Here is a 25,215-nt window from a genome sequence, read left to right on the forward strand (position 1 = left end):
CTCAAATCTATTTGTGATTGTGTAATTACATGAGCTACTCAGTATATGATTTGTGTGCCACAGTGTCACTACAATCCTCCCAGACACCTGCCTATTGTTTCTTCTTTTGAAAACACCTCTGATTTATGTCCCCTTCTCTCCTTTGACATTGCAACCACCTCGCTCAGGTCCTCATCACTTTACACTTGGATTATTGCAATAGCTTGCTTCTAGGTTTCCTGGTTTCAATTCTCTCCTGACTCGTCTATTCTCCACTCAGTGATCAAATGGATCTTCCTAAAACACAGATCAGACCATATTACTTCCATATACAATAAACCTCAGCAGTTCCCTATTACTGTCAGGATCAAATACAAAATTCAATGTTTGGCTTTTAAAGCCTTTCAGGACATGGATCCTTCCTGCCTTTCCAGTTTGTTTGTTTTTTTACACTAAGTCCCCTCCATGGACTTTGAAATGCAGTGACACTGATCTACTTTCACTGGCTGTCCTACAGGCCTAGAACTCTTTTTGTCCTCATCTCTACCTCCTGGTTCCCCTAGCTTCTTTTAAGGCTTGACTAAAGTCCAGCTGCTGCAAGAAGCCTTTCCTTCTTGGCCTTTATCTTAGTGTCTTGAGGCCATCTTGCCTTGTCCTAAGACCACCCCCAATTCATTCAGTATTGTAAGGAATCTTTGGTAATTAAGTAAGCAATAAAAGATTTTGGATAGATTGAGGTATAGGTGAATAAATATAGATGGTTGAGTGAGCTGGATTGCTCTAAGTCCGAGTGGAATTTTCAGAGAATTATGGGGAAAAGGAATTTTCCAGAGATTCTTCGGAAGGGCAGTTGGACCAAGGAACTCACTCTTTGAAAGGTCCTGAATAAGTAAGGTTGTTCAAGAAGCCTGCTCTGCTAGTTGAAGATCTAGTGATATTATTTCTTGAAAAAACATTTTAGCAGACAAGAGGAGTGGTGCTGCAGTTCCACTATGCTCACCAATAGGTGGCAGGATAGTGCTGAAGCTGAGTGAAGGAATCTGAAAAATTCTGACAGTCTGTCCTGTGTTAAATCTGAGCTGAGAGAAGAAATCCAGTTTATTCTATATTTGTTTATAAAAAGTATATTTTAGATTTAGGATAGAATGATAGCTATTTGGGAAATTTCGTTAGTGTAGAATGAGAAGGATCACTCTTGGTGATCACCAAGATTTCCCTCACGGGAAAGATTGGGTTTGGGAATTTATTTAAAATTTATTAGCTATAGGAAATATTTTCATATCTATACCTATTTTTCTTTTACTTTCCCTTTTATACCAACTTTTAATACTTATAATAAATAGGGTTTTATATAACTGGCCTGAGCAGGATTTTTTCTTCAACTGATTGAGCAGCCATTTTTTCCTCAACTACAAAATCCAATATCAACTCAAGAGCCTGTCCATATCAGTATCAACTATTGGTAATATCAATACCAATAATTAATAAGGGTCAATACCCCTTATAACAGTATAGATCTTATTGGTGTCTAGATGTTTGTATGTTGTCTCCCCCCATTAGACTGTGAGCTCCTTGAGAGCATAGGCTGTCTTTTGTTTTGTTTTGTTTTGTTTTGTTGTCCCTTTCTTTGTATCCCAGAGCTTAGCATAGTGTGTGGCACATAGGAGACTTTCTGAAAAATGCTATTTGACTGACTGATTGAGCTCTTAGGCATGTCGTTAAAAAGTGCCAAACTTGAAACCTTCCTTAGTCCATCTTGTGTGTCTGTCCCTCTGTCTCAGGATTGCCCAAGGGCGATCTTTCACCAGGACAGAATATTCCTCAGAATTAAAGGTAATGGTTATTTAAATAATGTATCATATCGTCCCTTACTCTGGGCATCCCCTCAGTAGGATTCCTTAGGAGACTATATGACTATTGCCTCTGCCAGCTTTTGGAGGAACCACAAGTAATATTTTGTCATCGGAAGATTAAATATTCCCCTAGAGTAAGAATTCTTCACCTGGGATTCGTGGACCAATCAGAGGGCCATTAGATCAGAATGACCCAGGAGTCAGGATGAAGAAAAGTTGTGTCTTTATTTCAGTATGGTTGTTTACTATACCATGCACTTTATAAATAGTATGTCCATTGATCTTTATAACACTGGGAAATTAATATTATGCTCAATTTGCAGATGAAGAAACTGAGGTAGGCAGATGTTAAATGACTTTCCTGAGTCAACAGCAAGAAAATATCTGAGGCTTTGGATTCAGACCTTCTTGATTCCAGATGCAGCATCCACCCATTATTTGACCTAGCTACTTCTACATCGACTGACAATTCGATATGGGAACTGCAGCAATTAACCTCTGGATGAGGTTGAATGAACTTTTATGGAGAATCCTAAGGAGAATATACCTAAAGCTCCTCTAGACACTTCCAGAGACTCCAAGGACTTGGTGACCCACTGCTTGGGCCTTTGGGACTCATTTAGCTTAGCTTTACTTCAAAACTCTAACCTTAACTCTGAGCCCTCACATGAGTTACTGGGAACCTAAACCTTTTGGAACTTTGCTGTCTTAAAACCAAAGTGAACTCCCCGCAGAGCGAGGCAATTTAAGGACTTGGAAAGTAGGGACAAGGATTCCAGAAAAGGGAAATTTATTTAAATTGCAGTTCAATTCATCAGTCTGGCCTCAGTGACAATAAATTTCATTGGTTGACATATAGGACCCTTGTCCTGCTCTTGAAAGTATGAATTAATAGAAGGAAAAGGTCCTGGGTTAAGAATATTGGATATCATGCTCAGACACTTCCTAACTGGGCAATTTACTTAATCCCATTGCCTAGTCCGTTTTGTTCTTCTGCCTTGGAACCAATACACACTATTAATTCTAAGCTGAAAGTTAAGGGTTTTTTTTAGTGTATTAGGCATCATTGCCAGAACCATTGGTTCTACTGGGAGATCATACATTCTCCAAACTTCTTGAGATTTAAATTTTAGAAGTAAATGTCACAATTTCTACTTCACCAGAGGTGCTTTTTCCAGTACCTTTGGGGACTAGAGTCAATTAGACATACTGGGGTTTGGGGGCCAGGTGGGAGTGACAGGTATTTGTAGGACATTTCTTTGTTAGCAATAGGTATGGAATGGGTGTATCAATAGATAAAGTATGGGGCAGATGACCTATAGATGCACAAGAAGTTCCACTTATCCCAACCTGTGTACTCACTAGCAAGTTGGCATTCTAAGAAGTTAGCTATGGCAATCTCTCAGAATTCTAAGACTATCTCTCAGCACCTGTGGGGTTTTCTCTAATGCTTTTAGCTCAAACTCCCATTCCAGCATATTCTTCCCAATATCAGTTCTCAGGTACAACTTAGCATCTCCCTTATATGATTAAATGACTAACTGATCAGTGCCTGGGATCATTGAACCTATTCATATCAATTCATCTTTACAAAGGGATATCTTCTAAGAAAATAAAGCAATCGAAGGGGTTACAAAATATTCCCCTCAACACCAAGGGTAACTCTCCTCTCTTCAAATACAATCTAACCCTCAGCAGTACTGGTCCTCATTCTGACCGCATATAGGCAGGAAGAGGTAACTAGGAGAAGAATGAAGAAACCGCCAGCTCCTCTGTTGTCCACCTTTTGCAGTGTAAGAAACTGAGAACATTTATTCACACTATCTATGAAAAGTTATTCCTAAGTAAAAATTAGTAGCTAAGAGACACACTGAAACCTTTACTTCCCCTGGCAAAAACAGACACATAGACCCTGGCTTAACAAGGCCTTGGAGAAATCCAAAGACCTGGCAATCCTATCCAAGGAAACATCACAAACAAATCTAATAAAGAACTCAAATAACTAATTATGTAACCATCAGCTGTTCTCCACCAAAAACCTCTCAGAAGATTCCTAAGTCTAAATACTTTTAAAAACAACATACAACAAACAAATTATGGGATAAAAATTTAATTCAATGGGAGGCTTTAATCAAAGTCTTCAGGATATGACCTATGTCAGAGGATTTAGAATCTCACAAGCTCATTGGTGCCTAGATGGGTCTATTGGTAGGCAAATCCTATTGTCTTCCCATTACTTCTTTGGGGGCTGTGGAACCTACACCTTATCTCTATTAAAGTTTTGCTTAATACATTTGGGAGTAGGATTCTAGACCTAAAATTTTGTTTCTATGTTGCTATATTCAGGGGGCAAGCTCATAAAACCTATTCAAACCAAAGGACCCTCTCGCAACCAGAGTCAACATCAGAGTTCACCAAAAGTAAGAATAGTGGCCATAGAAGTTAGGAGGCACTTGAGTGACATCCCTAAGCTGGTTGTATCCATGCAGAAATCTTATGAGAATTGCAAGATCCAGAGAGATTGTAGGGTGGCAGCTGATCAGCCTACCTCAACAGAAGGAAACACAGGAACAAGCAACCCACTTGACCTGGTCCAGAAGAAAACCGATTAATACAACTGAGACCTATTGCCCTACCAGAAGCAACTGCCCATCCAGGAGAGATACAGCCAAATAGTCAGCTTCAAAAGGACTCACAAAAGCAGAAGGGGACAGAACCAGGAGCCAAGAGATTCCCTTTAGCATTATGTGTTTTCTACAATTATGACTCACTAACTTTGCACTTCAATTTAGAGAGAGAGAGAGAGAGAGAGAGAGAGAGAGAGAGAGAGAGAGAGAGAGAGAGAGAGAGAGAGAGAAGAGATACACAGACACAGACACAGACACAGACACAGACACAGACACAGACACAGACACAGACACAGACACAGACACAGACACAGACACAGACCCATAAATAAATACAGAAAGGAACACGAGAGTGCAATAACCTCATCTTGAGCCTGGGATACATGACCCAGAGGTTAACAATCATGTCCTCTCTGTCCTAGACACTTCCTTCTCCAACTAACCAGGCTCTTAGCTAGGGACAAACACTGCAGGGCCTTATAGGTTGTAAAAGGTAAGGATATGGGAAGGGAAGTAGGTGGAGCCAAAGGAACCATATAAAACCTATATTCGTCCATCCAGTGGCTCACACTTTAAGACTCAATCATGAAGGGGACTATTCTGTTAGCCATTTTGCTAACTATGGTTCTGAGCAACCAAATGGGTGAGATAGGAGGTTTGGAGACTGGAATGGGGAGATGGTCTTGCACTGAATTCACTGCCCTTCCCCAAATATATAGCCTTAGTACTTCCATCATAGTTTTCTTAGACCCAATGAACTCTCACAGAAATTTTACAAGATTCCAGTCCCTTAGCTAAATTCTGTCTATATCTTTAAATGTTTTACAATTAGTTCAAGCCCTTCCCTAAAGCTCAAACTCTGGTCTCCCCCCTAAAGACCAATACAAGGCTCCCTAATACATACTCACGGACAAAGCCCACCTTCTCAATCTTCCTCATATACAAAGGCACACTTTGCCTCCAAGGACAGTGAGCCCCATGAGGAACAAAAACAAATGGAGGATTTTCTGAAAACTAAACTGATTCCTGCTGCCTTTCCCTTCCCTTTGGTCAAAACAAGCATCCTGCACAGAAGAGCAGGACATATTAGGAGACATCAGAGCATGAGAGAAACACTGATTATCATGAATGAACCTTGAACCTAAAGCCTTTCTCCCATTTCTGAGGCCAAAATTCTTCTCAGTGAAGAATGTAAGAACTATCCTATTTTTTGTGTAAAGGAAACTAGAATAAGTTCTGAACTTTCTGCCACTTTGTTGGAACAAGCAACAGTGGGAATATCCATAAAGAAGAAATTGACAAGACTGACAGTTGGTGGGGGAAGGGGAAACTGGGAGTGGCAGTGGTTCTTGTGACTATCACTTCCTTCCTGGCATGGGAGGTGGAAGGAACTTTTGTTTCGAGTCTGGATTGAGGTGCCTTGACTTGCTTCAGCTGAAGAGACAACCCAACCAGCTCTGAAAGTTAGAACTGTTCTTGTTGCTTACTGCTAAGATTCTGAAATTAAGAAGGAAGAGGTCAGGAGAAACCATAGACAGGAACAGGAGAAACCCTCAACCAGCCTGTGAGTCCTGGCCTCAGCTCCAAAGCTGAGAAAGACTCCAACCTATTTTAGGGACATCCCTCTTCCCTTTTCCCTGATACCTCTCCAACTGGAACTGGTTATTAAATTTATCTTATTTGAATATCACAGTCAGATGAGTGGACTCTCTTTTCTGGGGCAAAGAGGGAGATGAACTTCAGTCATCCATAAAATTACAAATGGTCCTTAAATTTTATACTGTTGACCTGAAGGACAATGGGAAAAATACTGCCTCTCCCTAAAACATATCAAAACTTGGATAGCCTGCATGTGTACATTTCTGGAAAGTATTATCCATTAATATTTTGTTTTTGTCTCTAAATATGCTATCAGTCCCCACAGAACTGCTTGATTGAGAGGTTTGACTCTGAATACTTCCATTCTTTTTCTACTTTTGAATACATATATTAATCTTCCTACTTTCTGAACATTGATTTGTCTGTGTCCAACTTGTCCTCTGCCCATCAATTTGATTTTGTTCTTCCAAGATGATGAAAGTGTTTTGCCTTAAAGGGAAAAAAATGTTTTTTGTTAACATTCCTATTTCAAGACTATGCTGATTCTGTCCCATAGGGTTATAAGATAAACAATAATTTTTTAAGCAAAACCTATCTTGTTCCATCAGCTAAGCAGAGCCCTGCTGGATTATTCCTCCAACCAAGGATTTGGATAACTGGACCGCAGGTACCCTCTCACAGATAGAGGGAGGGCTCTACACCAGAACTGATCAGAGCATATCCCCAGTGGTGAATCCAGGTCCTTGCTGAATCATTTGGCAAAAGTTGATCTTGCGGTCCAGTTTCCTCCAGACAATGTTAACCATGCACTAATCATCTTCAAAAAGACAAATTCTACATTATCTTAAAAGTCCCATGAATATTAGGTGTGTCAGTCCTAGGACTTCTCCTTTTAGGCACACCTGAGACAATAGGAAAGGGTTCAAAAAGTCTTCTCAAGTGCATAATTGTCACTGAGCTATCATTGAACAAATACTCATTTTTTTTGTCCAAGTAGCTTGCCTATAGTATAGAACAATATGAGACCAAATATCCCAAGTAAATATACAACCAAGGGGTATTCCTTTATTGTGGATTGGATGCCTTTAATAAGATGCAAATGTCTTGCAATGTCCTGGTTACTTGTGTCAGCACAACCTTATTGATCATTTTGAATCAGAACCAGTTTATCCAGTAATGTCTTTGGCATGAAAATAGAACATGGAGAACAAAACATAGATGTTAAAGACTAGAAAGCCTGACACATAAACAGATATAAGTACTACCTGGAGACTCAGACTCAGACCTAGAGGAAGGCCTGCATACCCACAGAGACTTCTCTTAGCACATCAAACCTCCCTGAGAACCATACTATCCCATAGATGGCAGCAGACAAAGGCAGATCTGGAGGGGTGGGAAATTTCTTAGCCAATCCAAGAGTTTATGAGAAAGGAAGGTAGCAATTTTGGAATGATTTTGGTAGAAGGAATAGGAAAAGAGACAGAGGAGCCAGAGCCAATGACAGTAAGAAACAAAGTTACAGTGTTTATTCATTCATGCAATAGACGTTTTTAAAGTGCCTACTAAGTGCCAAGCATTGTGCTAAGTCCTGGTGATGCAAAAAGCGGGAAAATGCAATTCCTACCCTCAAGGGGCTCACAATCTAAGGGATAAGACAAGATGCAAACAAATATGTATAAAGCAAACTAACTAGGAGAAATAGGAAATAGTTAGGAGAAAGCACTGGAATTAAGATGGATTGGGAAAGACTTTCTGTAGAAAATATGATTTTAGTTAGGACTTAAAGGAAGTCAAGAATATCAGTAGTTAGAAGAGAGGAGGAAAGGTATTCCAGACATAGGGGAGGAAGGGTATTCCAGGCATAGCGGAACAGCAAGAGAAAATATCCCCATTTATGAGATGGAGTGTCTTGTTTGTGAAACAGACAGGAAGTCAGTGTCACTGGATCAAAGAACATGTTCTGGAGAGTAAGATAGAAGACTGGAAAAATAGGAGGAGGCTAGGATACGAAGGGTTTTGAATGACAAACAGAGCATTTTGTATTTACTCCTGGAGTCAAAGGGAAGTCACAGGAGTTTATTGGAGGGGGATACCTGGAGGAGGGCAGTGGCACAATCAGACCTGTGCTTTAGGAAAGTCACTTAAAAGACAGGTAGACCCACCAACTGGCTACTTCAATAATCCAGGCATGAGATGATAAGAGGCTACACTAAAGTGGTAGAAGTGTCAGAGGAAAGAAAGGGTCATATTTGAGAGAGGTTTCAAAGGTGAAATTGATAGCTCTTGTCAACAGATTGGAAATAGTGAATAATCCAGACTGACTCCTTCCCAAGTGATAGGTGTGAAGAAACAAAAGAATTGTGGTGCCTTCTGTTGTTTATCCTTTATTTTGAAGTGGGTCAATGACATCACAGAGTGATGTCTTAACACTTGTATGAATTAGATTTAGGTGAGGCAAAGTTGTATAGTTATCACGTTGCTCTCACTTCCAGAATCATGAAAGACCAATGAAGAAAAAATCAACAAGGTTACTGATGACTCGGGATGCAGTGAGCTTGACCTCTTTAATGTATGACTAGGCTCTAAGCATTCCAACATGCCTGCTTCAGCCATTGAAACAAATTGTTCACATCACCCATTCTGCTCGGGAAGATTTCACATGCTTGAGGTAGACATCTCCCTAACTCATCTCTGGGTTTGAGGCCACAGTTATCTTCAACATGATTTAGCCCTCCTGCCACACATGTGAGAGCTGTGTGACAGGTAGACAGGACATAGAGAGGTAAGCACCTCTGCAAAGGTCTCAGCAAACCTTCAAACCAGAATTCCTGTTCTTCTTTGAATAGTCCATTTGCCCTTATGTTGACCTCTACAGTAACAAGGAAGGTCAGGTTCACGGGAAATGTAATAAGTTCTGGTTTGGATATATGAAGTTTAAGGTATCTACCAAACATGCAGTTCAAGATGAATAAAGGCAATTGAAGAGACAAAATTAGAGATCAGCAGAGAAATTGAGGCAGGAAAAGCAAATTTAAGAATCATCAGCATAGAGATAGTAATTACATTCATAAGAGCAAATGAGACCACCAAGTGCAGTAGTAGGGAGGGAGAAGAGAAGATGACTCAGGACAGAATAATTCTATAACTAGAGGCTTTGATCTGGAGAAGATTCTAACAAAGAAGACGGAGGAGTGGTGAAAGAAGTAGGAGCAGAATCAGGAGAGAGTGGTATCCCAAAAACCTAGAGAGAAAAAAGTATCAAGGAGGAGAGAGTGATCAATAGGGTCAAAGGTTGCAGATAAAGGTCAAAGAGTACAAAAATTGAGCAAAGGCCATTTGATGTGGTAATTAAGATATCATTGGTAACTTTAGAAAGAGTAGTTTTAGTGGAATAAAGTAAGAAGCTAGATTATAAGGAGTTAAAAAGAGAGCAAAAGGAGTAAAAATGGAGGCATCTATTATAGATGACCTTTTCATGGAGTTTAGCTACAAAAGACAGAAGAATAGGACAAATAGAAATGGAATGATCAAATGAAGATTTTTTTCAAAATATGTGAGACATAGACATATTTGTAGGAAGTAGAAAATGAGCCAGTAAAAAGGGAGAAATTGAAATTAAGTGAAAGAGTAGGGAATGAGAGAGGGGGCAATATTTAGAAGAGATGGGATGGAATGGAATCACTTCAACAGGTAAGGGGGTTAGCCTTGGTAAAGAGGAAGGCCACATTATCATGTGAGAAAAGGGTAAAAGAAGAAAAGAAAAAGGTAGAAAGTATCTGGGTGACAGAAAATGAAGAAGAGGAGAGAAGAAGGAACTCCTAAAGAATGACATTAACTTTTCTGTAAAAAGCGAGGCAGGTATTTCAGCTGAGTGACTGAGGTGGGCAGAGAAAGCCATGGGAAGTTTGAAGAGCATAAAAAGTTTTGGAAGAGCTACTGTGAAGAGTGGGATAATGAGTTGAAAAGGAAGGTATAGTAGGATTGCTTAGTGGTAGTGAGGGACCAATTGATGTTATAAAATGAAGTTATATATAAATTTGTAGTGAACCCAGTCAGAACAGTTGTATGATTTTCATTACCTGCCTTCAGCAGCATATGTAGGCATGAAGAGAATGAATGGTGGGAGTGATCCAAGATGAAGGCTTGACTGAGTTTAAATGATGATATGATAAGGAGTCCAAGAATTCAAGAGAAAACAGTTTAGAGCTGAATTTATTCAGCAAGAGATCAAGATAGGTAAAAGAGAAGAGAAAGGCTGGTGCAAGAAAGATGGCCTGGAAGAGAATGGAAGTATCAAGGAATTGGAGGCCAGGTATGGATGAAGAAGAGTAGTCTTATGTATGGAAGGCAGAAGGAGAAGGGAAAAGCTAATAGATTATAGTCAGATAAGAGGATTTCTGAATTCCTGAACATGAAAGTGATACGTTTGTCAGTGATAGCAAAATCAAGGAGAGATAGATAGATAGATAGATAGATAGATAGATAGATAGATAGATAGATAGATAGATAGATAGATATAACTGATAGATCCTGGGACCAAAACCCCTATTTCCCTTCCCCCTTCCCTGCTGAGACCAAAAGAACCTCTCCCACACCCCAGTACCTATCCAAACCATGAGATAAAGCCCCATTAAAACCTGGCAGAACATTAAGGCTTTGCTGTCAAACCTAGACAAATGACCTCCCCATATCACTGACTATCAAGTCTGAGAACTTCCCACCCCCAGAGACCCAACCCTCTCAGGGCCATCCTATCAACTGAACCCAAGTTCAAGCAACAAACCCCAACTGTGATCAATAAGAGACAACACAGGTTACCTCATCCCAGACCACCACCCTATAAAAGATTGCCCCATTTTCCACCTCTGTGGAGACCTCTAGCCATTCAAAGGTTTCAAACTCCCCTTTTGCTACTGCCTCCCTTCCCCCCAGAACCCCATTCCACAGTCACTTTTATTGGCATTGGGCCTCACTGCTACTTCTTCCCATTCTACCTCAAAACCACCCCCTTTCTTTTCCCACAATAAAGCCTTGCTATATCACCATCTCTCTCTTGCCTCATTTGCCTCTTGGTCAAACCCCTGTCAGTGGAACTGACAGTGACCATTTTTTGGAGTATGGCTGATATGGGGTAGAAGTGTAGCTCCTAGGAAATAAGTAGGTTAGGGTAGTGAGTGGTTAGGAGTTTTGAGGGAGAATATATTATATATAATTATATATATGTATTATATAAAAAGATACATGTCACCTAGTATGGTGCGGACATGGGGGAAGAGAGAAAAAAATTTAACCTAGTTATCAAATACATTGAGAAAGATAAGGGAATCTGTAGACAATTACTAACAGGATTTATACTGCATAGTTGATATGAATAGGATGAATCTCAAAGGAAGAGAGGCTACTAAGTGACAAGAAAAAGGGGGAAAACCTACAAGTGGCCATGGAAACCAGAGTATTCTAACACCACTACCTCAAGCAGGAAGCCAAAGAGAATGAGGGAAGGCATATACAGAACTTGAAAGGGGAGCCAGGGAGGCTGTCAGGGGAAAGCCAGATTTCAGTAAGAAGTAGAAGGCAGAGGGAGTAGGAGAGGAACAGATTTAAGATGAAGAGAAGTATATTGCCTATAAAAGAGGCTTTCCAGGGGGTGAAATAGAAGGGCTACATGGAATTAGGAGGAAATCTTTGTGATAGAAGGGTCAAGAGGATGGCATTGAGGAATCAAGTCGTAGGAGATATGGAGTGGAGTCTAAATGATGATATTTAGGAGTTCAGACTCTTTCAGATGGGAAGAATATGACAGATGAATAATAAATGATCATCACTGAGTAGAGGGCACTACTACTCTATCCTCAAAAAACAGATACAACAGAAGATAGGAAGACTAAAATCAAAAGAAAGATTATTCTTCTTTGCATTTAAAATTCTCCACATCCCATTTGGGAAATTGGGCTGGCAGCAGGAGGTAGAAGAAACTTCTTGTTGGTATAATTTGAATTGATTATTTGGAGCAGATAAGACACCTCTCAAAGATCACACTGTAATAAACAGGAGATGGAAAGCTAGGATACCCATAGTCTGAGATCTTCTCACCTGGAGAGGCTGGCAATGGGGCATCGCAAGAAGCAGGAGACTCCCTCGTACAGACGGAAGAAGTCCAGCCTGGCACTTACCAGCTTTTTTTTAGGTGGCACATTGCACTGTAGAAATGGAAAAGCAAACTTTGATCTTGCCTTTCACTGGGACCATAAGTGGACCACATTGGAGCGAAGAAGTGGCATCAATTCTATCAACCTTGAATGCCCTCCCAATCCCATTCCCCAATTTTCACATGGAAAAATTATTTGATCAGCAGGATTGGATATGGTGATTCTTTTGATCTTCAGATACTTACCAATCTGCAGGGATTCAAGTCCATGAGGGCAGTATTATTTATGCCTTTGGGTGACCAAGAAGTTATTGTCAAAGGAAGAAGACAACAATCAGGTTTCTAGCACAGCTTTGTCACCTTTTAGGGAAAACTAAACCCCATTGAAGGGAGTATGGAAAACCCGGTAAATATTCCCATCACACTTGACTACAAAGAAATAAGCTGAGCCAATATAAAATGAAGGAGGTAAAGTTAAAAAGAAGTTTGTCTAAAAATAAGCAGGTGCTCCAGTGAACTACAAATTCAGCATGAGATACCACTGTAAGCCACACTTTCTCAAGTAGAAGCAAGCTGAGTTCAGCTAAACCTAGAACCCATGTTGTCACTATACAAACTCCCTAATCAAGATACTCTGGATCCTCTGGACCTCCAGGCACTCAGGGAATACAGATTTGCTATACTAACTCCTGAATGCTTTTCCTTGGGAATCAGCTCCCATGAACCATATACAATTAAATACCATAATATAGTTTTAAAAAAGAAGGTTGGGTGGGATAAAAGAGCCCCAGATATGACCAATGAAGTAGCCACCACAGCACAAACTTTAAGCTTTCCTCATCATTCACTCAGACACTTCTCCAGGCATTACATAGTCAGGAGCACCAGAGGAGTGCAATTCTTCAGCACTGATCCTCTCAATAATGTGTATCTCTCTCTACTCCTAAAACTGGTTTATTTTTTTCTTTGTATCTCCAGCACCTAACTGAGTTCCTGCAACCATAGTAGGCAATGAGTGCTTATTGAATGAATGAGTCCCCAGAGGGCCAGAAGTTATAGGCTTTATCTCTGGCACAGAGCCTCAGCTATGTTCCTCTTTTCCCTGACATGGACTGCTGATGAGGGAATAAAGGTGTTCCTGTCATTCTGAAGAAGCATAATATCTAAAAGCCAAAGAAATAGTTAGATGGGGAGACAGCATGGCATCAGGGTGATAGTTAGAAACACACAGGTCAAGCCTTTTGAAGTTCTAGCACCAGTAAGCAGAGCATACTTGTAAACAATAAGGAAAGTCGAGCGCTTTTTGTCTTATTTTTTAATTTTAATTAGTCAGTTTAGAACATTATCCCTTGGTTACAAGAATCATATTCTTTCCCTTCCCTCCCCACATACCTTCCCATAGCTGATGAGCAATTACACTGGGTTTTACATGTGTCCTTGATCAAATCCTATATTCATGTTGTTGGTGTTTGCACTAGGATGATCATTTAGTCTACATCCCCACTCAAATCCCCTTGACCCATGTGATCAAGCAGTTGTTTTTATTTGGTGTTTCTACTCCCACAGTTTTTCATCTGAATGTGAATAGTGTTCTTTCTCATAAATCCCTCTGAGTTATTCAGAATTACTGCATTGCCATCAATGGAGAAGTCCATTACATTCAATTGTACTACAGTATGTATAATGTTCTCCTGGTTCTGCTCCTTTCACTCTGTATCAATTCCTGGAGGTCTTTGCAATTCACATGGAATTCCTCCTGTTCATTATTCCTTTGGGCACAATAGTATTTTATGTCTTATTTTAGATCTCCTGATGTGGTCAGAAGATCAGGGCCAGAACATAGTGGAATAGCATGCCTCAGTGACTGAGTTATCTTTGCTTGCTTCCTCAAAAAAATCAGATTTTTACTTATATTTGATCCATGAATCTTTCTCTTTCCAGCTTTAGGTATCCTCCACTTTCCTTCCTGTTTATAATTTACATTCCCATATATGGAACATGGAACCATGGAATGGATGTATTCTTGAGAAATTTAAAGTTTGGCAAAGGCTTTTATCCCTAATTCCCTTAAGCCATCATAACTCTGCTTGAATTTCCTCTTGGCTTCCTCTCCCTATCACAATGTCCGCAAATTACCCAGCTTCTGAGGACACCAGGTTTTAAGGTTTTAAATGTTCAAACATCTGGGGACTTGGTGAAGAGTCCTATATTTTGAGATTTCTGTTGGCTGCTCCAGCCCAGAAGTCCTCCACAGAAGATTAGTGAAAGGAAGGAAGAAGGAAGGAAGGAAGGAAGGAAGGAAGGAAGGAAGGAAGGAAGGAAGGAAGGAAGGAAGGAAGGAAGGAAGGAAGGAAGGAAGGAAGGAAGGAGGGAGGGAAGGAGGAAAGGAGGAAAGGAGGAAAGGAGGAAAGGAGGAAAGGAGGGAAAGGAGGAAAGGAGGAAAGGAGGAAAGGAGGAAAGGAGGAAAGAAAGAAAGAAAGAAAGGAGGAAAGAAAGAAAGAAAGAAAGAAGGAAAGAAAGAAAGAAGAAGGAAAGAAGGAAAGAAAGGAGGAAGAAAGAAAGAAAGAAAGAAAGAAAGAAAGAAAGAAAGAAAGAAAGAAAGAAAGAAAGAAAGAAGAAAGAAAGAAAGAAAGAAAGAAAGAAAGAAAGAAAGAAAGAAAGAAAGAAAAGAAAGAAGAAAGAAAGAAAGAAAGAAAGAAAGAAAGAAAGAAAGAAAGAAAGAAAGAAAGAAAGAAAGAAAGAAAGAAAGAAAGAAAGAAAGAAAGAAAGAAAGAAAGAAAGAAAGAAAGAAAGAAAGAAGGAAAGAAAGAAAGAAAGAAAGAAAGAAAGAAAGAAAGAAAGAAAGAAAGAAAGAAAGAAAGAAAGAAAGAAAGAAAGAAAGAAAGAAAGAAAGAAAGAAAGAAAGAAAGAAAGAAAGAAGGAAAAGAAGAAGGAAGGAAGGAAGGAAGGAAAGAAGGAAAGAAAGAAAGAAAGAAAGAAAGAAAGAAAGAAAGAAAGAAAGAAAGAAAGAAAGAAAGAAAGAAAAGAAAGAAAGAAAGAAAGAAAGAAAGAAAGAAAGAAAGAAAGAAAGAAAGAAGGAAAGAAGGAAGGAAGGAAGGAAAGAAGGAAAGAAAGAAAGAAAGAAAGAAAGAAAGAAAGAAAGAAAGAAAGAAAGAAAGAAAGAAAGAAAGAAAGAAAGAAAGAAAGAAAGAAAGAAAGAAAGAAAGAAAGAAAGAAAAATGAAAGAAAGAAAAATGAAAGAAAAATGAAAGAAAGAAAAATGAAAGAAAGAGCAAAGGAGGAAGAATCACTAAATGAAAGGAAAATGAAATCAGCGGAGCAAATATCCAAAGGGAAGGAATCTGTGAATCCCAAAGTTCTTAAGAATGTTGAATTTCCTCTTACATATTTTGGATCTATGCGAACAATATACAGCAAAATCTCAAGAGGAAAAATGGTCTCCTTCATTGAAATATCTAGTCAAATTCAAATATCTAGAAGACAAAGAGTCAAATTAACAATCAAAAAATCTAACAAAAGCAATGCTGCATGGAAAAAAATTAACGATGATCTATTTTCGTTTCCTGATGATAATGTTTCTGATAACAAGATATCTCAATATCTGCTAGTGGAGATTGACATGTAGTTTATGTTGTATTATATGGGCCTTAAAAGTTGAACTAATTAAAGAAGAAACTTCACAGCAATTATCTTAACTATCTCTAACTAGATGTGGAGGAAAATGTTGTTTGTTGATCATATCTAAACCCTAGAAGTCTAAAAGAAGGTATTTGAGGTGGTTCTACGTGGTTTCCCCTCATGTAGAACCAAAACAGTAAAATCAGACTTGAAATTTTTTCCATGTAACAAACAAAATTAAAAATAGGATACACAGAAAAGAGTTTATCTCTGGACTCTGTTGCAGTTGAACAAAGAAATCAGGTATAGGTAAATAATTCATACCATATACTCCAATAAGCTCCAAATGGACATGTAGGTTAAACACAAAATATGATATCATAAACAAATGTGAAAGTCAGGAAAGAATTTACCTTTTTCGATGAAAGGTACATTATGACAAAAGATAAAAAGGATTACAGAAAATAATAAGTTAACATTTATTAAATATTTTAAAGTCTACAGAGCACTATACACACATCTCATTTTCACTCAACAACACTGTGAGGTAAGTGCTATTGTTATCCCCATATTATGGATGAGGAAACTAAGGCTTAAAGGTTAAATGACTCTCCAGTATCAAACACCTAATTTAAGTAGGAAGGAAGAATTTGAACTCAGATCTTCTTGACTCTCAGTCTATTTAATACACAAGGATAATTTTGATTACACAAAATTGAAACATTTTCTACAAATAAAACTAATGCAGCTAACATAATAACCCTATCACATGGACTTTATATTTATTTCCTATTCAAGTAGGAGTAAACAAAACTGGAATAGGAATAGAAAAATTTCATTCCCTCCCACCAAAAAAAAAAAAGAAAGAAAAGAGGATTATTGAAGCATTTTTTTAATGTAGAGAACAAGACAGAAGGCCATGAAAAAAAAATAGGAGAGCTTTATTATCTACTTAACAATAAAATCAAGCTGTACATTAGAAATATGCAGTTTCTTATAGATTTATCTTTTTTCTGTTGTATTGTAATATATAGTTACAGGGAGTAGGATATGTGGAAATTTCAATTTAATTTCATGCTTCTTAAATTCAGAACAAAATAAATTGAATTTTAAAATAATGTCCATTAATTGAATTTTTAATTAATTGAATCAGTATTGTTTGCTTTGGTAGACTGTCTCCTAGATACCTTATTGTTATTTTGAGTAGAACTTTCCATTCTATGATTTCCTCTGGCATTTTGCTATTGCCATATAAAAATACTGATGCTTTTCTTGATTTATTTTTCTGCATTAGAGTAGCAGTTAATTGTCTCAATTCATTGATTTGCTAATTCTCTGGGATATTCTAAATAAGTCATAATTTTATTAGTAAAAGATTACTTTGTCTTCGCTGATTATATGGTCAATTTTTTTTTTCTTTTGTGGAAGAGTCATGAAGAAAGAGAGGATTTGCAGGACTAGCCAGGTATGCAGACCAAGCTGGGGACCTGCTCTGCAAAATCAAGGTGAAGATTCCAAACAGAATGTTCTAATATTCCCAGGAGGAGGCAGTTGAAGCTGGCCAGGGGGAGGAACTGATTCTCTCTCTCTGGGGTTGCTGACCAAGGGAGAAATCTCTTTTCTGGGTTTCCTGATCAAGAGAGACTGGCTTTTCCTGACTGGGGCAGAGAGACAGACCTTTGTGGTTTTTTGACAGAGTCTGGACTTGAATTACTCAAGCAGAGATTATCTGCCTGAAGAAGGAAAAAGATTTAACAGATGTCCTCCATCTCTCTGGCTGTCTCTGTGTCACAATTGTGACTAGGCTGACATTTCCTAAAACCTTCATAATTCTCCTTGTAGACTAGGGACACCCCTCTCCCCTTCACCTCAATCCCCATCCTGTTTGTTCCCAATAAACCCCTTTACTTGAGAAAGGAAGAGTGAAGAATATTTCTCTAAAACCTCATAGTTCCCCTGAGTTACTTAGAAGGTGGCTGACTAAGTTTGGGGGAAGGGAAAGGGAGGCGTGGGTGGAAATTGGGAGGTAAAGAAGGGAGGAGAGGAAATATCTTGACTTATTAGTCATTAGTGATCAATAGGCAGCCCAGAGCAACCCCACAAGCAGCATCTCTCCATCTATCTCTCAGAAATACTTCTATCTCCATAGCAAATAGGCATCCTGAAGGTCCCCTTAGCAGCTCTCTAGTCACAAGCCAGAGTATGCATTTACCACAACCAGAAATAGTTCCACACAGATTATCATTTTTATTACCATTTTTACTGTCAATAACATTTCTGGAACTATGTCAAATAATAGTGGGAAATAAGACATCCTAGCTATACTCATATATACATTGAGATAGTTTCTAGTATTTTTCCATTGCAAATGAAGATAGCTTTTAGGTTAGGTTTACTTTCCATCATTTTTAATGTCTTTTTATGACTAAGGTTTTTAGCACAAATGAGTGCTGAATTTTGTCAAAGATTTTCACTGTACATAATCATATGGCTTGAGAAGGCTTTTGTTTCAAATATTATAAATTTTTAAACTGTTTTCCTTCCATTAATTTCTCTCTTTCTTTCCCAAGGCCGCATCATCCTTGAGCTTTTCTCTCCCCAATACCATACAGACACTCAGCCACCATGACCTGTCAGTTCCACCTCTATTACATCTCCCACATGTGGCCTGTATCACCTTTCTCCTGCATTATTGAAATAGCTTCCTCATTTTCCTCTTAGCGTCCAGTCTCTCCTTTCTGATCCATTCTCCTAACAGCTACCAATGGCATATTCCCTAAGTACAGGTTTCTTTTCACTGCCCTGTTCAAAAAAGCTTCAGTGGCTCCAAATTGCCTCTAGAATATAAAATATAAATTCATCTGTTTGCATTTAAAGTCTCTCACAATGTGACATTAAGCCATCTCTCTCGGTTGATTTCCCTTCATGTGCTCTATGTTCTAGTCAAACTGGTTTCTTTGCTTTTCCCTGTACAATCTTGGACCTGAATCTTTCCTTTGTGCAGCCCATTCCCCATCCTGGGAATGCTTTCTTTATGCACTTATTCCTCTCTCTGCCTCACTTCCAGGTTCAAGTAAAGGCTATGTCCTGCATAAGGAAGGTCCCTTTATGAGTTATGTTCTCACGAATCTTGAAAAATGACTTTCTATTTACTTGGTATATATCTTATATATTCTTATCAGTTTATATGTCGATTTTTCCCAGGAAAAATTTAATCCTTAAAGGGAAAGATATTGTCTTTTTTTGTCTTTGTACTCCCAGGAACCCAGAACAATCTTTAACACACAGTAGGTGCTTAATAAATGCTTAATGAAAGGATATACCTGACTGCTGCCTAGAAGTCTTTGAAGGATGTTACCAGAGTTAGAAGACTTTGATTTCTGCCCATATATACACTGCCAGAGGGCCAAAGTCATGGTCTTGATCTTCCATATAGAATGATGGTGAGTGTAAATTATATTCTGTACAGTGTAAGTCACCACTAGGGTATGTACACATGGATACAGGCACATGTTTGTACTTACATGGGTACTCACATACATATAGGGCCAGAACGCCTACGAAAACTTTTGTGATCATATAAGAATCCCAATATTCAGTGGGAAGGAAAAAGTATGGACAGGTAGGGGGCACAGTAAATAGAGCACTGGGCTTGGAATCAGGAAGACCTGAATTCAAATTCAGTCTCAGACACTCAACTAACTGTGTCACCCTAAGAAGTCACTTAACCCCTATTGCCTCCATTCCTCACCTTTACAATGAGGAGACACTAGAAAGGAAATAACAAACCACTCTAGTATCTGTGGCAAGAAAACTCCCTAGACTAGTCCATGGGGTCACAGAGTCAGATACAACAGAATCACTAAACAACCACAAGATCAAAAAATGGAAAAAGCAACACTTATATTTTGACTACCTGATCACAAGCAACCCATCCCAGTAGCACCTAATGATTTGGAGGTTAGGGAGGGGGAACTTTAAATGACCAGATCAAAACAAGGAAGCAAAAGGAACTAACTACTAAGGCACACTCCAGAGGGACATGGGGAACAAATGGGAAGAAGGATGGGATGAGATAGTAAAAGAGGAAAGGGAATTCCTATGTTGAAAAAATAGTATTAATGGAGAAAATTCAACTTAATTCAAAACTTTAAATATAAATGAATTAGACTATCAAATAATAAAGAATGACAGATTAAACAAGAAAACAAATACTATAATCTGTTATTTACCAGAAACACATTTAAAGAACAAAAAAGAAAGAAAATAAATTGATGGATGAGGAAAAATTATTATGCAAGTGTTCCTTTTCTACAAGTGGATCAGTGAGACTCATTTCACCATATACTAGTCATGGAGTGACCTTGATCACAGTTCCCACTACTTCCTCATAGGAAAGTCATCCCATCACTTTCTGGCAGTACACACAGAGCCAATCTGTCACAAAACACATTTTGTGACCTGATAACATCAACACACCATTCACCCCATTCCAGATAAATGAATGTACACAACTTGCCTGTCCCCAATGTTATATAACCAGTCTGTCACAAATCCTGGCTCTTACACGCATAAATATCCCATCATATAGAGTCACAGAATATCTCCCACCCCCAAGGGCAGGGCTTCCAGAAGCTCCTGGCCTGGTATGGACAGAGTCCAAGAGGACACACTATAAATCCATGAGCCCCTGAGATTTATACCTATAGAAGCTGAGTACTTGTGAAACTCCAACCCTTGGACTTTCAGATCTTCGGACGCCAACATGAAGTTGCTCCTTCTCTTTTCAACCATCCTACTGGCTCTGACCTTAAACAACTTCTCTGGTAAGACTTGGGAGGGAGCAGGGATGGTGGGAATTCTCTTCAAAGTCACTGCTTTCACACTATCCTTTCAATAACTTCATCTTCAAAAGTCTCCCAACTTTGTCATCCTCAGCCTAGACCCCCAAATCACCATGTCCCCCACCACTATCTAAATACCTCCTCATACCATGGCTCCCAATGACCCCATCTCTCCATGATTAAATCCTCCCCAAACTGCACACATCTCTCCCAGCCCCCCTATCATGCCATACTAATCTTGACAAGGAGAATTCCATTATCCCTTACAATATCCATGTTTCTCTGCTCTACAGCCAATGCCTGCTTGCCTTACCTTGAGCTGGTTGCAAGTCTCAACGTGAATTCAAGCACATTTTTGGATTCGAGGCTCGATATATACGAAGCTGATGACACCACTAAAGAGGGATTTCACAAAGTCAACGGATGTTTGTTAGACCTCACACAGAAAGAGAAGGGAAAGCTCTTGTACCTTCAGGTATGATAATTACTGTACATAAATTGTAATTGTGTGGCACCATCTTCCCAGACCTAATTTCTGTCCTTTACTTTCCATAGAATAGTGCAAATCCCTCTGTTATACAAGTACACTACTCACAGTCTCAAATCCTCAAACACAGATACCTTTATAACTAAAGAATCAACACATACATTCATAGTCTCAAGCACATATTTTCACTCATCCCATCATCATCACACAGGTATACATTCTCATTTGCCTCTTTTGCAAGCACAGTGTCTCTTATACACTCAAATCTCAGCTCCAGAACACCATGTGGAAAGAACTAAAAAGACACCCAGAGAAGTGGCACCCTCCCAGAAACCTGAACCCCCTTACTTTTTTACAAGAAAGCCTACTTTCAGCTCTTCCACACTACGAAGTTGATCACTGGAAAAGAAAATGTTGCTAATAACTATGCTCATGAACAATACACTAATGACATGGAAATCATCATCATGGTTCTGGACAGTCATTGGAGATTGCTTATCAGTACACAGGTCTTCAAGGCCTCTTGGTTTTCCCCAGATTTGGTGATGGGACAGACTGGCTTCACTTCTCTGTGGATCTATTGATTATACCAAGATTATACCAAGGAGTCCAAGTTAGATTTATCCATTTACTCAGCCCCTCACACAGCTTGAGCTAGAAATCCATTCTGACCATTCATAGAACCCTGGAGCACAATGATTGAGCCTTCAAGGCAGACAATGTGGCCACCTATGATTATCTGTCACAGAACCTTGATACTGACCCCCCAACCTACACTAATCAGAATAGGCTGATTAGTCAAACTGTGTCCTCCATCACTACCTCTCTGAGATCTGAAGTTGCCCTGAATGTTGATCTGACAATTCCAGGTCGATTTGTTGCCCTTTCCCTGAAATCATTTTGCTCTAGCTACATATGTCCTAGTCACCCCTGATAAGAACCTGCCATGAGTAATTGCCTGTACCAGAGATCCTAATGCTTGCTGTAAACCTGACAAACAAACTGTAAAATGTGACCATGGCCATGCTTAAGATATGGCTTGATGGGGGCAGTTGGGTAGCTCAGTGGATTGAGAGCCAGACCTGGGGATGGGAGGTCCTGGGTTCAAATCTAGCCTCAGACACTTCCTAGATGCATGAGCCTGGACAAGTCATTTGACACCCATTGCCTAGCCCTTACCACTCCTCTACCTTAGAACTAATACACAGTATTGTTTGAAAGACAGAAGGTAAGGATTTTTAAATATATATGTATGGCTTGCTGCCTGCCATATCATGGGTTCATGGCTTCCAAAGATGCCCATGCTGTCATTGTGACCATCAAAACAAAGCATAGCATACAGATTGTGGATTGGTGGCCAATTGACTTCTAGATTGGCACAAGTTATCAGCCTCCTAGAGGGTTACTTGTGGTGACCTAGCTGTGTGCACATTGAGCAATACTACAGCCATTGATGCAGCTTGGGATATCCTGGACCACAAGTTTGTTCTGATATATGCCAAGGGTGCCTTTGTTCATTGATGTGTGGGGGAGGTATAGAAGAAGGAGAGTTCTCTGAGACACAGAGGTTTATGGATGCCTTGGAGAAGGATAATGAAGAAGTTAGAACAGATATTGCAGAGGGGAAGGAAAAAGTAGAGGAATATTAATGTGAAATTTTTCTTTTAATTAGATCTGACTCTTTTTTTCTGTTCTGTGAAAATGTCCTCTGTGATCACTAAAAGTCAATGAAAGAGAAACTTGCCTTTAAAAAAATAGCAGTAGGGGATCTCAGAATGTGAGGGCTAGAGACTATAGCCCTAGACAACCCAAAAGGGAAATCCCCTCAGAGGTCAAGAGGAGACACCTTGACCAGGTAACCTTTTGTTTTTCAGGGCAAAACAATTAGTTCCCAGGAATGTGTGGTGTGGGAGAGGTGATGATCATGGCCAGAGAACCTGAATCAGCTATTCCCTGACCCTCTTACACATGTATGTCCTCCTCTATTTCTCAGGCTAAAATCATGATGAGCCCAATCTGCCAAATTAAAGGGCCATGAAAATAATGGAAGCTGGACCAACTAAGGTGATGGATCAACAACCCCACTATCACTCTCCATCATGGCTGATTGCTCATCACATCTCTATCCTATCCCTGCCTGCTATAGAGGAAACTATAGACCTCAAGCCAACCTGCCTGGGCTTTTCCCCTTGCTTATTCCAATAAACTCAAAGAAATTCAGTTCTATATGAGTCACTACATTTTATTTCTGCCTATGTAATTGTCAGACACGTAAGGTTGTATATGCCACTAAGAATCCTTGTGTCATCATCATATGGCTACTTGACTGTATACAAGTTACTGATGAGTAAGCAAACAAGAATGAATGATGCTGCCATCTCAAAGCCCATAAGCCCACCTACTCATCCATCTAGCACTGGAAAGGTGTCCACTAACCAAAGGGGTAGTCAATCCTACAGTGAGTCAGACATTAAAGCTGAAGAGACAGCAATCATCTCCAATGCTGTAGGAACATGCTCAGGTGACTGCATCTCCCAAGCCTACTTAAAAGGAGCCACAGGACTAGAAATAGTCATCTTCTAGGTTAGAACTGACCTGGATATGCCTAAAAGAGGAAAGCTACCTTTGATCAGGGCTTGGGAATTCATGAACTAGTTTGGAATGGAAAGACTCCATGTGTGGACCTTGGAGTCAGTAGTGAATGACTGATTGAGGAGAGAATGTATTGCGTGGTACAGGAGGGAGACACAGAGTGATAGAGACAAAAAGAGCTAGAAATAAACACAGAGGCACAGAAAGACTGAATTCGAGGACCTGGGTCCTCATTTACTGTTCCCTTCCCATTCCCCAAACAGCATATACACTAGTAATAACAAGCTCTACTGCAGGCTCTGAACCAAAACAGATCTTTTATCCCTTGACCAAATTTGCTTTCTCTGAGCTCCTCAGAGGCTATTGAGGAAGTAAGGAGGAGGGGACATAGAGCATGCTCCACTGTGAGTGACAGGCTCAGTGAAAATGAAGAGTCAAGAAGACACGCCAAATAGAGATTTTATGAGTTAACTATTTAAAGGACCTCAACATGAGCATAGATATGTACTTGAGATGGAAGAGAGCTGACATGTACACTAAGCAAAAGGATAAAGAAGCGAGAGGTACAAAGAGAGGCCAAGTGTGGCCCTTAAAGTATGTGCTGCTGGTCACTTCTCTAGGGACAAGGAGCTAAGCTCAAAGGTTAAAGAATGGGGAACCAACCCACCAACTAAGCCTGGATTAAATGCATTTACTGCTCAGATGCCCCTATCAGTGGCATCTGTGCTGGGGCTCTGGAACAGCAAGGACTTAACTGCAGAACCCCTGCAGGAATACATACATAAGCAACATGGATTTCAGACACCTCTTCCTGGGGGTCTGCCCACAGGTATGATGAGCAATCCAACATTGGGAAAAGCAATGGGGCAGAGCTGTTGTGACTCTACTTCAGCTTACTTTAGTGCCACATACTGCATAGCCCTACCTCCAAAGGTCAGTCCACCTAATCTCTCTCATCCCAGCACCAGTCCAACACCGATTCAACCGAAATATTCTCTTCCCCTAAGCAGATGGGGCAGCAGCTGTGAGGCTTTACCTCTGACAACAAATAGCTCTAAATATGTCTCCTCCTTCCTGAATCTATTGCTAACAAACATTAGTCACTAACAGGATCATAGATTGGGACCTACAAAGAATCTCAGAGGTCATCTAGGCCAGGGGTGTCCAGTTCAAGTCAAAAAGGGTCTCTGTAGGACTGCCTCAACTTAGAAAACTACAAATAAACATTATTTCCGTTGCATTGTAGTTTCATTTATTTCACTGGTCCTTTTAGTCGGCTTCAGATCCAACTGGGGACTTTTGCCAGCAACTTGAAGCCAGAAGATGCTACATTGGACACTTTCTGTCAAGACAACTCCCTCCTTTTACAGATAAGGAAACTGAGGTAGCAGAGCAGGCATTTGAGCCTGACTTCAAATCTAACACAGTTTTTACACTGCGCCACAGCTGCACTTCCTTCCCTCCTCTG

General features: G+C 39.7%; 1 protein-coding gene across 1 annotated transcript; it reads left to right on the forward strand.

Annotated features, from left to right (window-relative positions):
- Positions 1-20,456: 20,456 nt before the first annotated feature.
- Positions 20,457-23,386, forward strand: LOC130458278 (uteroglobin-like). The gene is made up of 3 exons (XM_056822414.1): positions 20,457-20,650; positions 20,962-21,143; positions 23,149-23,386. The coding sequence occupies exons 1-3, from the start codon at positions 20,590-20,592 to the stop codon at positions 23,191-23,193; spliced, it is 288 nt and encodes a 95-aa protein (XP_056678392.1). The 5' UTR covers positions 20,457-20,589; the 3' UTR covers positions 23,194-23,386.
- The last annotated feature ends 1,829 nt before the right edge of the window (positions 23,387-25,215 follow it).

Source organism: Monodelphis domestica, chromosome 1 (assembly GCF_027887165.1).
Source record: "Monodelphis domestica isolate mMonDom1 chromosome 1, mMonDom1.pri, whole genome shotgun sequence".
In the NCBI taxonomy this organism is placed as follows: Eukaryota; Metazoa; Chordata; class Mammalia; order Didelphimorphia; family Didelphidae; genus Monodelphis; species Monodelphis domestica.

Coding starts and splice junctions, on each gene's coding strand:
- LOC130458278 (XM_056822414.1), top strand. CDS start 20,590: ATGAAGTTGCTCCTTCTCTTTTCAACCATCCTACTGGCTCTGACCTTA. Junction 20,651..20,961: donor GACCTTAAACAACTTCTCTG/GTAAGACTTGGG, acceptor TCTGCTCTACAG/CCAATGCCTGCTTGCCTTAC. Junction 21,144..23,148: donor GAAAGCTCTTGTACCTTCAG/GTATGATAATTA, acceptor TCTATTTCTCAG/GCTAAAATCATGATGAGCCC.